At 39.8% G+C, this 14522-nt stretch overlaps 1 protein-coding gene and 1 long non-coding RNA gene across 12 annotated transcripts in view; one reads left to right on the forward strand and one right to left on the reverse strand.

Annotated features, from left to right (window-relative positions):
- The window catches only part of LOC127533521 (NACHT, LRR and PYD domains-containing protein 12-like), a 175940-nt gene that overhangs the window by 146171 nt on the left and 15247 nt on the right, over positions 1-14522 (reverse strand). For 4 of the 11 annotated variants that reach the window (XM_051946714.1, XM_051946712.1, XM_051946717.1 and 1 more), the window contains 3 exons: positions 13578-13751; positions 13151-13197; positions 12804-13000 (listed from right to left, as the gene is read on the reverse strand). The exons of 2 other annotated variants lie outside the window; for them this stretch is intronic. In XM_051946714.1, coding sequence (XP_051802674.1) covers positions 12804-13000; positions 13151-13197; positions 13578-13751 — 418 coding nt within the window. Of the gene's footprint in view, positions 1-12513; positions 13001-13150; positions 13198-13577; positions 13752-13920; positions 14095-14522 lie in introns of all 11 variants that reach the window. 5 more of the 11 variants (XM_051946722.1, XM_051946715.1, XM_051946713.1 and 2 more) reach the window with 3 other exon arrangements.
- LOC127533558 (uncharacterized) overlaps positions 1-14522 on the forward strand; it is an 82020-nt gene that overhangs the window by 55391 nt on the left and 12107 nt on the right. The window lies entirely within an intron of this gene.

Genomic DNA, 14522 nt, shown 5'->3' on the forward strand with positions numbered 1-14522 from the left:
TGGTCTTCAGTCCCATTAAACTAATTCAGGTGTTTTCTGACTCTGGTCTTCTGTGATCAATCATTCTGTTGTGTTCTATTGGAAAATGACACACATCCATTTGCAAACACATCCTCTTCTATGATATCACTGCTCTATATCTTTAAAACAGAGGCTGAGATCACATTCTAACATCTTGTCAGTGACTTACAGGCCGGCAAACGCAGGATGACAAATTACACTGAACTTCATTAGACCGAGTAGCTCTTTAGCTTCAGCTCACTTCTGTTTACTTTCACTCTTTGTAGTTTGTTTCTAAATTATTTTGAACTCAACACTTCTCACTCTGTTAGTAAACGATGCTTTCACATGGTTTAAGAGTCATTAAATTGATTTTGTGAAAATTAAGGCCTTAAATGGAATTGGAAATCCTTAAATTTGATTATCAGTGGCATTACAAATTATTTCTGTAATTTTCAAGAAAAAATCATAATAATATATAATTACAAATTGTGATTCTCCATGTACATCCATGTAAACATGTAGAACCATTGTGATAATTATTCCAGCTGATCAGGTACAATTACTGTAAAACTGGATGTTTGTAAAGTGACGGGCTGGACCAGATAGAGGAGATCTGGGAAATGGGGAAATACAAATTCCAGCAAAAATAGCTGGAAAACGTGGACTTCAGAGAATGGCTACAGCCCCTTGGTGGTCCAGATGGAGAAAGATTTTGCAGTGCTTGTAAAAAAAAAATGAAGCTTGGTACAATGGGTGTCAATGCTGTGAAATCTCACATGCATTCTGACGGCCACAAATCGGCTGTAAGAGGCAGACAACGGTTAACTGTGGCTACTTACTTTCCCGTGACCAGCAGCGTAACGTCTTCAGCATCTACTTCGACCACCACAAACAGCACAACTGCAGCTGTAGTGACCACCGCTCCCACCAGAGCCGCCGCTAACGTCAGAAAATCGAGCAGTCTTCGTGCATCTTTTGGGTGGAATGCAACGCTGCAGGTGGAGGTGCTCTGGTGTCTGAACACTGCTGTGAAGCACCACTCATACACATCCAATGAATGCATTTCTGGATTGTTCCAGGCAATGTTTCTGGATTCAGAAATAGTCAAATGTTTCACCTGTGGAAAGGACAAAACTAGCTCCATGTTAAAGTTTGGACTTACCCCACACTTTAAAAATGAACTGCTTCCTTTAGTGAACAATGCAGGACCATTTGTTCTGATGTTTGATGAACGTTTCAACCAGTCAACAAAAAATAAACAACTAGATGTCCATGTTGGATTTTGGGGGGCTGGTGGAGTCCAGTCACGTTATTTAGGATCACAGTTCATGAGACGTTCAAAGACTGAAGATCTTCTGCACCTTTTCAAAGTAAGTATAGCTGTACTTTTTGTTCATGGAATGTTATTTGGATGAATTAAAGATTCAAGATGAGTTCACCATTTGTCAGTGAATCTTTTTGCTTTTAGAAGCTTCAAAAACTGTTTTTCTTGTAGCTTTTCAATTATTTTATCAAATTTACAATCAAATAGGTTGTCACCTTTTCAATTTTTCTTTTTCATGTCAAATAATTGAAATCAAATATTTCTATTTTAGGGATTGTGTGTCTGCTGGACATAAAGAATCTCCTTTCCATCTGTGTGGATGGGCCAAATGTGAACATGAAATTCCTCAATCATTTCCATCCAGACCATGCTGAACTACATGGAGGTCAGCAGTTAAACAATGTTGGGAGCTGTGGATTGTACGTGGAAACATTCTGAAATGTCACAGTGTTCAGGAGGTTCCCCGTTAATCTGAAGATGTTGGACCACAAGATGAAGAGATGTGAAGTATTTGTGTTACACTTGTACAATGATGACAGTGTCCATCCAGGAGACAGTGGCTTTAATTACACATGAAGATTCTGCAAATACAGAAGAGATACAGATCCAGTTTCTGATTAGTATTGGCTCTCTTTGCTGCTGTCTTCACTCCTCATGTTATGACTGGGTTTACTTCCTTGTACACCAAGATAACAGCACCAGTCTTTGACATGACAAAGCCAATACTGCCTCCTACTGACCAAAATGGGTATCGCCCTACAGTTACTGAGGAAGAAGCAGGTAAGTTTTCCCTGTTTTTCGGAGAGACACAAGGCCTTGGAAATTCTATTAAAACGAAAAATAATAGTGGTGGGACCAAACTAATGAGAAAAATGACTAATTCTGGACATCATATGAACAATAAAGATGTCCAGGGAGCCACATTTGCATGATTCTATTTCACTTAAAAAACAACCTGTCAACATTTGACAAATTACACTTAATTTCATTAGACCGAGTAGCTCTTTAGCTTCAGCTCACTTCTGTTTACTTTCACTCTTTGTAGTTTGTTTCTAAATTACTTTGAACTCAACACTTCAATCGACTCTCTGTGATAAAAGCAACGAGTAAATTAACATTTACCTGCATGAACATGTGAGAAGAAGCCGGGGTTCCTCCAGAAATGAGCTGAAAATGAGGTGGACACAAGACTTGATAAATCACATTCTGATGTAATTTAGTTTATCTGATACAGGTGCAGTTGTGGTTTTTACAGTGACTCCTGTTCAATATAATCTAGAAGAAAAGATGCTGTACTTGAGGGGGAAAGTTCACCTTAAACATCTTTAGTTTATTGATCATTTCAATATTGAAAATTCTGCCCATGTGTGATGAAAATGTTTCTGTTTACATCCAGTTATGGTGCAGTAAAATGAGTTTTCAGACACTTGTAAAGACCGTGTACACCACAAAAGTCATGAGGTTCCAGTGACTCCTATAACTCCATTTTAAAACATGTCTTTGCTGTAAAAAACAATCGTGTATTTTGGTTCTTTCATAAATTCTGGAAATATGACAATCTATTGGGTCATAAATATACATAAAGCAACTTGAATTATCAGTTTTGTTGACATAGAAAGTTGTGTTAATCAGAATTTCTTTGTGACATGGTATCTTAACTCCTCCTGAGTGATTCCGATCGACTACAGCTGCTGACTCCTCTGATCCAGTTTAAATAGAACCCATTAGATCCACTCATTAGACTCAAACACTACAGTGGGAAAGTCTGAGGAGCTCAGCAAAGATCTGAAAAAGAAAATCATTGATGTGAATTTTCAACAGCATAACAGAATTCCTAAAATTCAGTCATGATTCTTGGTTTTTGTTGCCAAAACCAGAGTTTCAGTGGTCCCATCTTTCTACCACGATAAAACATTTCTGGATGCATCACTGCTCATATGGATCCTGCTGCTATTTGAAGCTGCAGATATTCAAGCAAATCATGTGTTTTGGTTGTTTCATAGATTTGTTGGAAGTTGTCTGGAAATATGAGAAAATCTACTGGGTCATAAATAAACACACCGTAACTTGAATTATCAGCTTTGGTCACGTAGAAGTTGTGTTCATCAAAATTTGAGATTGTGGCCAAACATTCTGACAAAGAGCCCCACAATTATCACCAATATGGAGAATAACAGAGAAAGATTATCACTTTTATTCAATCATTTCAAAGAACAAACTTGTATTATCTTTGGGGAAATGGTCAGAATGAAAGCAGCTGAAGTTATCTGGGCTATGAAACACCTGTTGACAGGTGAAAGCCTGTTCAGATAAATGGTCCAATGGGACCAAAAAACTGCAGCCACTTCATGGCCACAGGAAGCTACATTTGACACCAATGCTTGTGTGGGAATGGAGGTGCTGATTAGAAAGCATGAATTCAATCTAACAGCAGCTGTTAGGAGAGACTGAAGACCTTCAGCACTTCCTCACTGACTGCAGATGTAGTACGGAGATGTACAGAGACAGGAAATGATGAGTCAGCTAAATGTGACGATGCAGTAGAACGTTCAACTCACATCTATCCTCAATTCAAAGCAGGACTTTAAATCATAGTTTTCACAAACTTCTGCTCATAATTTCTTTCCACCTTAACTTTATCAGTACTTTGGGTTTTATTTTCTCGTTTACAGGGACCAACATCCATCGCTGAGGTACCGACATCAGACTGACAGGGTTTGTGATTTAAAAACACGCGTGTGCTCGTTCACTGCAGAACATGACTTGTAGTTCACCAGATCTCAGCCACTCGTTAATCTGTGTAAAAAACAGTGTGAAGATCAAAATGCTTTGTCAGAAGTGTCCGTGTCAAATCAGCAGATTGGTTCCATAAGTACACATGGCATAGCAGCAGCATTTAAGAAAAGTCTTTGTGAAAAGCTCAATAAATGTGTTTTCATTGGATATTGATGAAGCCACTAGCCAGAGCTGGACAACAGTCTGAATGTGCTTGTTGGTTTTTTGATGATGATGCTTCCAGAGTAACTCAACATCTGCAAACACAAAAGTGAACATTGCCTCAACACTAACGGAAGAAGTAAAAGATGTCAGAAAGAAAGAAGAAATAGATCGCTGACCAGTTCTTGTAGCACCATGAATGTTTTTTAATTGAACTGTAGTTTTCTGTAGTAATTTATATTTGTTGATTTATTTTCTATTTTCTTATTTATTTCAGATTATTTAAGTTACCAGTTCTTAGAGCACTTTAATGTTTTGTTGTTTTTATTTGAACTGAACTATAGTTTGCTGTTATAAACTATATTTTTATTTATTTAGCTTATTTTTTGCACTGTAACTGTTTACATAGTTGTATTTCAGAATAAATAGTGCACATATTGTTAAAAGGTGAATCAATGTCCTTTTTCCATGTCTTTTACTGACTGGTTGCTAAACAATGTTTGCACCATGTTGTAGTCAGAGGGACCTACCACCACCTACTGGCCTTTTTTGGTATTACTATAATCTGCAGTCTGAGTTTGCAAAGGCAGATGTCTTCATTTCTTATTAGTTAGCTGGATTGTACCCCGAGCCAAAAGCAAAAATATTCAGATTGAGGATTATTTTTCACTTTAAGCCTGGATATGAGACACTAGAATGACGGAAACAGCCACAACAGGCAGCAGAGAGAACACACATGGTTCTGCAGCCGTGTTGATGAGATGTTCAGTTCTCTGCTGGAAGCCCACACTGGTGACCTGCTGGCCAGTAGCTGGTTGAGGATGAGCTCCATCTGTACCTCCAGGAGCCAGTGATGGACAGGAGGAAAGGAGAGCCACTCCAGTGGTGGAGACAGAATGAGGGACGCTTCAAGCTAGCAGAGAAAGGAGCAGAAAGTTTGTTAGTGCAGCGCCTCATCAGTCCCTAGTGAACGTCTTCAGTGAAGTCTGTCAGTTTTGTTTTTTTGTTTTTTTTTTTGTGTCCTGTCCGGCAACAGAGCAGGCAGAATGAGGATCTGGCTGCTGCATTGTGCCATACAAGTTTGCTTTTCCAAGGGGAGTTTGTAAGTATAAGACTCCCCTTGATACTGTACAGTAATTTATTTAGATTGAATACTTGTTGATTAGTTAAATATACATAAATTTGCCGGACCTGACAGGGGAAAGGCAGGAAGAAAGAAACGAGAAAAGGAGAAAAAAAACAACAACAAGAGGGGATAGTGAAGAGAAAAGGAAAAGTGCAAGAATACAATTATCTTTCAATTGAAACCGACACAACAGATAACAAGCTAGTACACCTTAACAAAGACACACCGGAACGCATCCTACGGGTTTTGTTACGAAACACAGCTAGTAATTATTCAAATCATCTCTGTGAAACACACAAACTGAGGAAACATGTCTTTTGATAGTTTGGCACCAGGACAAACTTAACACCCCCCAAGACAACATGGTTGCTATGTCCACATGCAGAGTACGGTGCAATTGTGACTGTGATCATGCAACGATGACCTCTGACCTCCGTGAAGGCCAGAAGCGGGCCCGAGAGCCCACAAGACCCAGGCGAGCCGGCAGCAATCCCAGAACAGAGATCCGAGCCACCAAACCACGAGGACGACCACGGACCGGCCCAGAAGGGGGCAGAGGGAGAACCCGGCCAGGACCCCCAGCGCCCAGCGGGGCCGGGCCCCAGGCGACCAAGATCGGCGGCCGCCGACCACGCCAGGGGCCGGAGGCCCAGGGCGGACCCAGCACAGGACCCCGGGCCCCAGGCACCAAAGAGGCAACCCCCGCCCCCCCAGGCAGAGGGTCAACATCACCAGGGGAACCAGCCACCCCAGACGGCCACCCGGCATGGGCCGGCGCCCCCACTGCAGCCCAAGATCCAGGGCACCCCACCCCCCTCCCCACCACCTACCAACCCCACCAACCACCAACCCCCCATAACATCCATCATCATTCACCCACTCACCCTCCCATAGTGCCCCATGAGGGCACGCCCGGAAGGCCGGGGGACACCGGGCCACAAAGAAAGATTGTATCTTCTGACTTTGATAATATTCTATATAGTTTTGATAATAGCTTTGGGGGACGAAAATTTAAGAATTCTTCTACTCTAAGAGGAAGCTGCCAGTGTAATTGGTTGAGAGTGTATTTTTTTTTCCTATAATCGATTTAAGTTGGTGGTATTCTAAAAATTTTGTGTTGCTAATTCCATATTGTGAAGTGAGTGTGTGAAATGACAGAAAGTTACCATCTTCTATGATATGTTCTGTTTTATCCCTTGGTTTCTCCAGTGAGTAAAATGTATCATCTTTTTATTTTGTAGAATGTCAGGGTTATTCCAGATTGGAGTAAATTTACATGGAATGACTGAAGACTTACTTAATTTTAGAAATTCCCACCAAGCCATTAAAGAGGAGCTGATATTAATGCTTTTGAAACACTGATGAGATTTAATAGTTGTGCTGATAAATGGCAAGTCAGAAACGGCTATGTCCTCACATATTGCTTGCTCTACATCTAACCATAACTCATCTACATTACTAGGTTTTAGCCATTTGGAAATATACTGCAACTTACTAGCTAGGAAGTAGTGAGTGAAGTTGGGTAAATCCAGTCCACCTCTATCTTTAGTCTGTTGTAGAGTCTTTAAACTGATACGTGATGGTTTGTTTTTCCAAAGAAATTTGGATATATATGAGTCCAGTGATTTAAACCAACAGGAGGATGGTTTGGATGGTATCATTGAGAATACATAGTTAACTTTAGGTAAAACCATCATTTTAATAGTGGCTACTCTCCCCATGAGTGATATGGGTAAGTGCTTCCACCGTATAAGATCGTCCTCTATTGTTTTCAATAACTGAACATAATTTAGTTTTGTAAGTTCTGATATCCTGGGAGAGAGATTTATGCCTAAATATCTGAGGTTTCCAGACTGTATTGTGATGTCAGATATTCTTGGTATGTCACAATTAATAGGCATGGCTGTAGTCTTAGACCAGTTGATAGAATAATCAGATATCAATGAAAATGTATTAATAAGCGTAATTGTCTGGGAGATAGATGATTTGGAGTTATTTAGGAAAAGTAATACATCATCTGCATAAAGACTTATTTTATGTTCTATATTGTTGGCTTGGATTCCTCTGATGTCTGTATTTTGTCTTATGGCAGCTGCAAGAGGTTCAATAAAGATGGCGAAAAGCGATGGAGAAAGTGGGCAGCCCTGCCTAGTGCCTCTCTGCAAACAGAAACTTGGAGAAGTCTGGTCATTGGTCTTAACACAAGCAGCCGGGTTATTATAAAAGATTTTTATCCAGTCTATAAAAGATGGCCCAAAACCAAATCTGTTTAATGTTGCAAACAGAAATTTCCAATTTACTCGATCAAATGCTTTTTCTGCGTCTAACGAGATGATTGTGGATTCTAAATGACGTATTGTGGAATAATCTATTATGTTAATTAATCTGCGCATATTAGTAGAGGAATGTCTCCCTTTAATAAAACCTGTTTGATCAGGATGTATTATAAGGGGGTTACTTTTTCTATTCTACTGGCGAGAGCTTTGCTGATAATTTTGAGATCTACATTTATTAATGAAATTGGACGGTAGCTAGATGGAAGTGTGGGGTCTTTTTCTGGTTTTAATAACAAAATCATTCTGGCTAAGTTCATATTTGAAGGTATTTTTTGTTTGTTTTTAATTTCTGTTACCATTTTATGAAAGGTGGGAGCCAACGTTGTCCAAAATTCTGTATAGAATTCAACTGGATAACCATCTGGACCGGGTGCTTTATTGTTCGGCATATGCTGCAGAGATTTGTGGAGTTCTTCGACTGACAGAGGAGAATCCAACACCAATCTATTTTCATGTTGTAGTTTTGGTAGAGTAATTGAACTAAAGAACTGATTAATGTCCTCTTCTGTTGTCTTCATATGTGATTTGTATAATCCTTTATAGAAATCTCTAAAGGTATCATTTATCTTATGGGTCATGGCTGATGTTTCCATCTGGGTCTTTGACAGCAGAGATTGTCGTTTTCTCTTTGTTTACTTTTAATTGATTGGCCAGAAATTTACCAGATTTATTGCTATGTTCAAAGTTCTCTAAGCGAAGTCTTTGCACCATGAATTTAGTTTTTTTATCTATAATTTCATTAAGTTCAAGTTTAGCTTGTCTTATATCCTTCAGCGTGTGCTCTTCTGGAGAAACACGATAAGCTTCCTCCAGGGATTGAATTAGAAGTTCTAACTCTGAGATTCTTGAGACCTCTTTCTTTTTCTTATGTGAAGAGAAAGATATTATTTTTCCTCTCAAAACTGCTTTTCCTGCTTCCCACAGAAGACACGCCGATGTTTCTGGCAAGTCGTTATCTTCTAGATATATAGACCATTCTCTTTTAACATAGCTGATAAATGGGGATCTTTAAGTAATGATGTGTTAAATCTCCAGTTTGTAGATGGGGGTTTATTATTCTTATTTTTAATAATACAGGTGCATGATCGCTAATGGTAATGGGATGGATTTTGATTTCTGAAATGTCATTCATCAGCGTGTTAATAATTAAAAAATAATCTAGAGTAAGAACGATGAGCTGAAGAGAAGAATGTGTATTCTCTTACGGTAGGATGATGAGAACGCCACGCATCACAAAGACCAGAATCCTTCATATATTGTTGAACTGTTTCTGAGGATCGCCACACTCGCTGGTTTCCTGTGGTACTGAGCCTGTCCATTCCCGGGTCACACACCATGTTGAAGTCCCCTCCTATAATCAGTGCGTTATTTGAGTAACCATCAAGTGAAGTGAAGAGAGAGTGAAAAAAGGAGGGGTCATCAACATTTGGTCCATATATATTCACAATGCACAGTTTAACATTTTGGATGGATAATACCACTATAATAAATCTGCCTTGTAGGTCTGCAATTGTGCTATCAATACCAAAGGTTAGTCTTTTATTTATAAGGACTGCTACTCCTCTTTGCCTGGAATTATAACAGGCTGAGTACACATGTGGAAACTGTGCTGATGGAAGAAGATCCAATGATGAATTTGATAAATGAGTTTCCTGCAATAAAACAATGTCTGCTTGTAAATTCTGCAGTTGCTGATTGATTTTCAGTCTCTTTTCCCCTGTACCAGCTCCACGCACATTCCAAGTGACAAACCTCAGTGCGTTCATGACTGAACAACTAAAGTAAGTGCTACATGCATTTTACCAGAGCTTATATCTGAAAGGGGCCACATACGTTCATACATGCCAGCTAAGTGTGCATTCTGAATCACCCTGTTTAATATTTTCAAACGTGGTTGTGCTGTTCCAACAAGCTTTAAGTAAATGTGTTTATGTGAGCTGTGTATAGTGCTGATGTGTGTCAACAGATTCCTATTCTCATGTCTGTGTGTGAGGTTTAAGTGATTATAACAGGTGAAATAATGGTGAACTGTGAAAAGGTGAGAAAGAAAGAGTGAAAAGTGAAACGAGTAACAGTGAAAAAAATAAAATATGATTTAAAAAGGACATTGGTGCTGTGAGCAGTGCAGTGAAGACGGGAATTAAGTTTAGTATTAATTATTTTATGGCAGTGTTGTGTATAATGACATTGTGAGTGAGATCAAGCACATCACCTGACATCAGAAGAACCACGGAGTGGTGTTCCGGTCGCGGTACAGTTGACCGTTGATAAATAGTTTGTCCACCGCGATGACAGCACGAGAGCCTTCAGCTATAGCTTTCTTCCTGATGGGAAACAGGGCTCTGCGCCGATCCAGGATCTCTTTTGGGAAGTCTGTCAGTTTGTGAGAGCAGGAGAAGCCGTCTGACTGGAGAGAACGCTGAACATCTGCTTTTAGCTCCACAGTCTGCTGCTGCTCAGTTGGGACGACTCATTGATTTGAGACTCACATTTCTGTGCACATTTTATTTACTTTTGTTTAATTTACTTTATAAAACTTCAGGAAGCTCTTTATTGATTTAAATTTTCAGTGAACTTTCTAAGAGATGCTGCTGAGCCTGGAAACTCCCTGCACTTTGAACTTAAAACAAAGACAGTGAAAGATAAAATAATATTTCAGTTCTATTGAAATTTTGAAAAACTTTATTTACTGTAGAAAACTTTGGGGAGCTGTTTATTTGTTGAATTTTTCATTGAACTTTCTGAGACATGCTGCTGAACCTGGGAGCTCCCTGCACTTTGTTAGGATTTTGAAACCAAGATGTCTGTTGTCTAAGATAAAAAAAACAACCTTTAACATGTTGCAAATGTAAAAAGCTGTTTAATAAACATGTGCTTAAAGGCATTTAAACCAAGTTAAGTGTTGGAGTTTGTATTAATCAAAGTTTTGACGCCAATACTTTCACTTTTACTGCAAATGAATATGGGCTCCAAATATCAGTTATCGGCCTCCTTGATGACTAATAATCGGTATCGGCCCTGAAAAAACCATATGGGTCTGTCTGTAGTCTGAACACATTGCTCTGTGAAGTGGAAACAATCCTTAATAATCACCAGATCACCACCACGTCCTCTGACCCTTTGATTTAGACGTCATGGGGGCAGAACTGGTGGACACTAGCGAGGATTCAAAAGGACTTTATTAAACAAAGCAGGAACTAAATCAATACAGAAATGTTCAAACTGGACTGAGGAGAAAATAAACCAAACTCATTCCAGAAACAAACAAAACTGCTGCGACTGCAAAAACAAACAACGAAGTTCAAAAGAGGAAACATACAAAAAAACAACCTGAAACTGGATAAACTGAACAAAGAAACTGATGAAACAGGAGGAAGTGAACTAACAGGACAAGACAAAGTGTCCAGAACAGTCTGATGCAGCTCTGAGGAACAAACAAGTCCAACATCAGAACAGACCAGAGATCAGTTCAAAGGCTGCTCAACAAAACTATTCATTCCAAGGGCAGGATGGTAGGCAGGGGGGGCTGGTCGGTATATAGAGATAAATATTTAACATCTCTAATATATATGTAAATATTGATCTGTGTGTTTGTTAACATTACAGGTGATGCAGATGTTTGTAATCTTTAATATCGTGGACGTTAGCGGCTAAAATGTTTCTTCTAACCACAGTTTATTCAGAACCTTCTCTTCAAAATGTTTATGAATTTAAAACACAAAAACTGCTTCTCTCATGTTTTAATGTGATTTTTGTTGGTAGAAGAGGTCGACACACTGAGAAAAACATGAAATCCTGCTCTTTTATTCTATTCCTGTTCAAACTAAGAATCATTTCCCTCATTTTCAGAACATGTGATTTAATTCTTGTTGCTGAGACTCCAGCAGGAGGCGCCGTTCCTTCAGTCCACCAAGCAGCAGAAATCTGTAAAAAACTGATTATTTATCAGAACTAAACGCTGCAGATTAGTTTTGTGTTTAGTTTTCAGACTGATTCAGCTTTTACATTCATATTTCTGTAGTTCTGCAGCTTCTTTTGTCCTGTTTTTAGAGAGAAAGTCTAAAATATGTGGAAGAATTTAGATTTCCTGTTGGATAAAAAGAGAGATTTAATAATAATGTAGGTTTGTCCTCATTGCTTCAAGACTAAAGTGCAGAAAAGAAACTAGAATGTCTGAATAGAAAGAATATTCAGATGAAAACACGTCGTGTTAACTGGATGTTTGTGTGATTTCTGTTTGCTTTGTGAAGGTTTTAAAACTCTGTGAGCTAAATAATCATCAGATGTTTTTACAGGAAAAGATTTTAAATGTCTGTTTGTTCTAAAAAGAAAAAAGGAACAAATGAATACAATAACAATATTAGATTATAAAACAGAGTTTGCACAGTTGTTTGCACACAAAAACCTGATTTTCTCTGGACAATAATGTGTGAAAGTCTGTCAGCAGTTTGTAGATTCACTGCTTCCTCTCTCATTTCACACTTTGTGCAGCTCAAATGCTTTTAGTTCAAGTGAGCGTCAGAGGAACACCACATCCTGATTTTCACTCTCAACATTTGACTGGAAAAAGACGCAAACACCACATTTGGCTCCTGGAAGAATCACAACTTCATCTTTGAAGAGGAAGAAGATTAGATTTAATCCATGAATGTGAAAACATGTTTGTGAGGGACAGAGTCATGGAGAGACTCAACTATCTGTTCAACACTGTTTCTCTGACAGGAGGAGACTCTGGAGACTGAACTCAGTACAGAAACACTGAGGAACCAGAATAGAACCTGAATAACCCAAATCCAGGATAGAGAGGTTGAGTGAATGTGGTGTTGAAGGTGTGGAGGAGGATCAGAGAGTCAGAGGAGACTCTGTAGAAGGACAGAGTTCCAGCAGGAACGTCCACATAAACTGAAACTCTGTGAGAGACTGAGGAGGAACTGATGGATGTTTTTCTGTTATTGTGTTTGACAGAGTAACCATCATCAGAGCAGAACAGACTCCAGGACTGATCATTTTGTCCAAATCCACAGTCTTTACTGTCTCCTTTCCTTCTGATTCCTCTGTAACTCACTGATATTTCAACCCCTCCTCTCCACTCCACCTCCCAGTAACAGCGACCAGTCAGACCAGTTCTACACAGCAGCTGCCTCCAGTATTCAAACCTGTCTGGATGATGAGGATACCACTGAACCTCCTCCACTAATTTCACCTTCCTGTTGTTGTCAGACAGTCTGAGGTATTTGTGTACTGTGTTTGTGTCGACTGTGAGTTGACAGGAATCTGATGGAGAGAACAAACACAACACAGCTGCAGTTATTGATGGATCATGTGATCAGTATTAAAGCTTTGATGATGACCTCAGAGATGTGACACTTTGAAGATGCTTGAATGTGCTGCTTTGTTTCCATCAATCCATTAAAACACACTTACACCTCCATGGACCTGGTGTCAACCATCGGACTCCAGCAGGCGTCACCCTGAAAGGAGGAGGACGGTCAGAGCAGCAGAGACTCTTTCAGCAGCACACATGGACGTTACATGGCTCTCACACTGTTCCACTGATAAAGGACCAGTCCAACATGGAGACACAGACACCTGAATGCAGCATCTCTAAAGTCCTGTCCTGTGCTCGTCACGTTCCAGCTCAGTTTACACTCATTATTCAACTTTACTCATTGATGTTTCCTGGAGCTAGGCTAAAAGGTTCCCTGTCTGTCATGTCCATGTGCTAAGCTACGCTAACAGTTTCCTCTTCCCTTCAGTCATGGTGTGTAGCTGAGCTAACAGTGTTCTTCTGCTTCCACTCTTTGTGTTAAGGTAGGCTAAAAGCTTCCTGAGAGTGTCTGTCTGTCTGTACCTGAGAGTTTCCAGTCTACAGTGTGGATCCTCCACTTTAGCTCTCAGCATCTTCTCTCCTGAGTCTCCTGGATGGTTGTAGCTCAGGTCCAGCTCTCTCAGATTTGAGGTCTTGAAGCTCAGAGCTGAGGCCAGAGAAGCACAGCCTTCCTCTGTGAGCAGACAGCCTGACAGCCTGCACACACAAAACAACACAAACCTGATGGACAACACTTGGCTGGATGTTTCTCACTCTTTGTTTTCTTTTTGTCTTTCAGCTACATTTTGGTGCAGATTTGATGCATCTGAAGCAAATAAAGAATCAATCTTTCATTTTCTTTCACTTTCAAAGTGTGAGTCCTGACCTGAGAGCTTCCAGTTTACAGTGTGGACTCTCCAGTCCAGCAGAAAGACTCTCCACTCCTGAATCCTGCAGGTTGTTGTTAGTCAGGTCCAGCTCTGTCACACTGGAGGACTGGGAGCTGAGGACTGAGGACAGAGCTCCACAGCTTCTCTCTGACAGATTACAGCCACTCAGTCTGAAGAGACAAAGACAAGAAAAGAAGTAAAACATTAAGTACAGTATTTTCTGTCCTGTTGAAAAGACAGCAGTGAATTTAACAACAAATACATCCCACTATGTCCAGAATACAGCAGCAGTAAGTCCACCTATCAGGTGATCAGGAATCACAGAGTCATCAGGATAAATCAGAATCTCTGCTGGTGAGAAGGTGGACTGTTCAGGTGGTCAAACATTTGAACATTGTTCTCCACATCTTCTCCTTCCTGCTTCTTGTCCAACAGCTGAACTGCAGAGTTTAGTCATCGAACAAACATCAAACACTAAAGGTTTGTTCTGGTGTTTCCTTTTCATTGACGTCTATCTGGAACATTCTATTTTGTAAAATGGTGGAAACTAAAACAGAACCTGGAACCAAGACTGTACAGGTTCTTACAGGTTCTGGTT

Source organism: Acanthochromis polyacanthus, chromosome 4, assembly GCF_021347895.1.
Source record: "Acanthochromis polyacanthus isolate Apoly-LR-REF ecotype Palm Island chromosome 4, KAUST_Apoly_ChrSc, whole genome shotgun sequence".
Taxonomy (NCBI): Eukaryota; Metazoa; Chordata; class Actinopteri; family Pomacentridae; genus Acanthochromis; species Acanthochromis polyacanthus.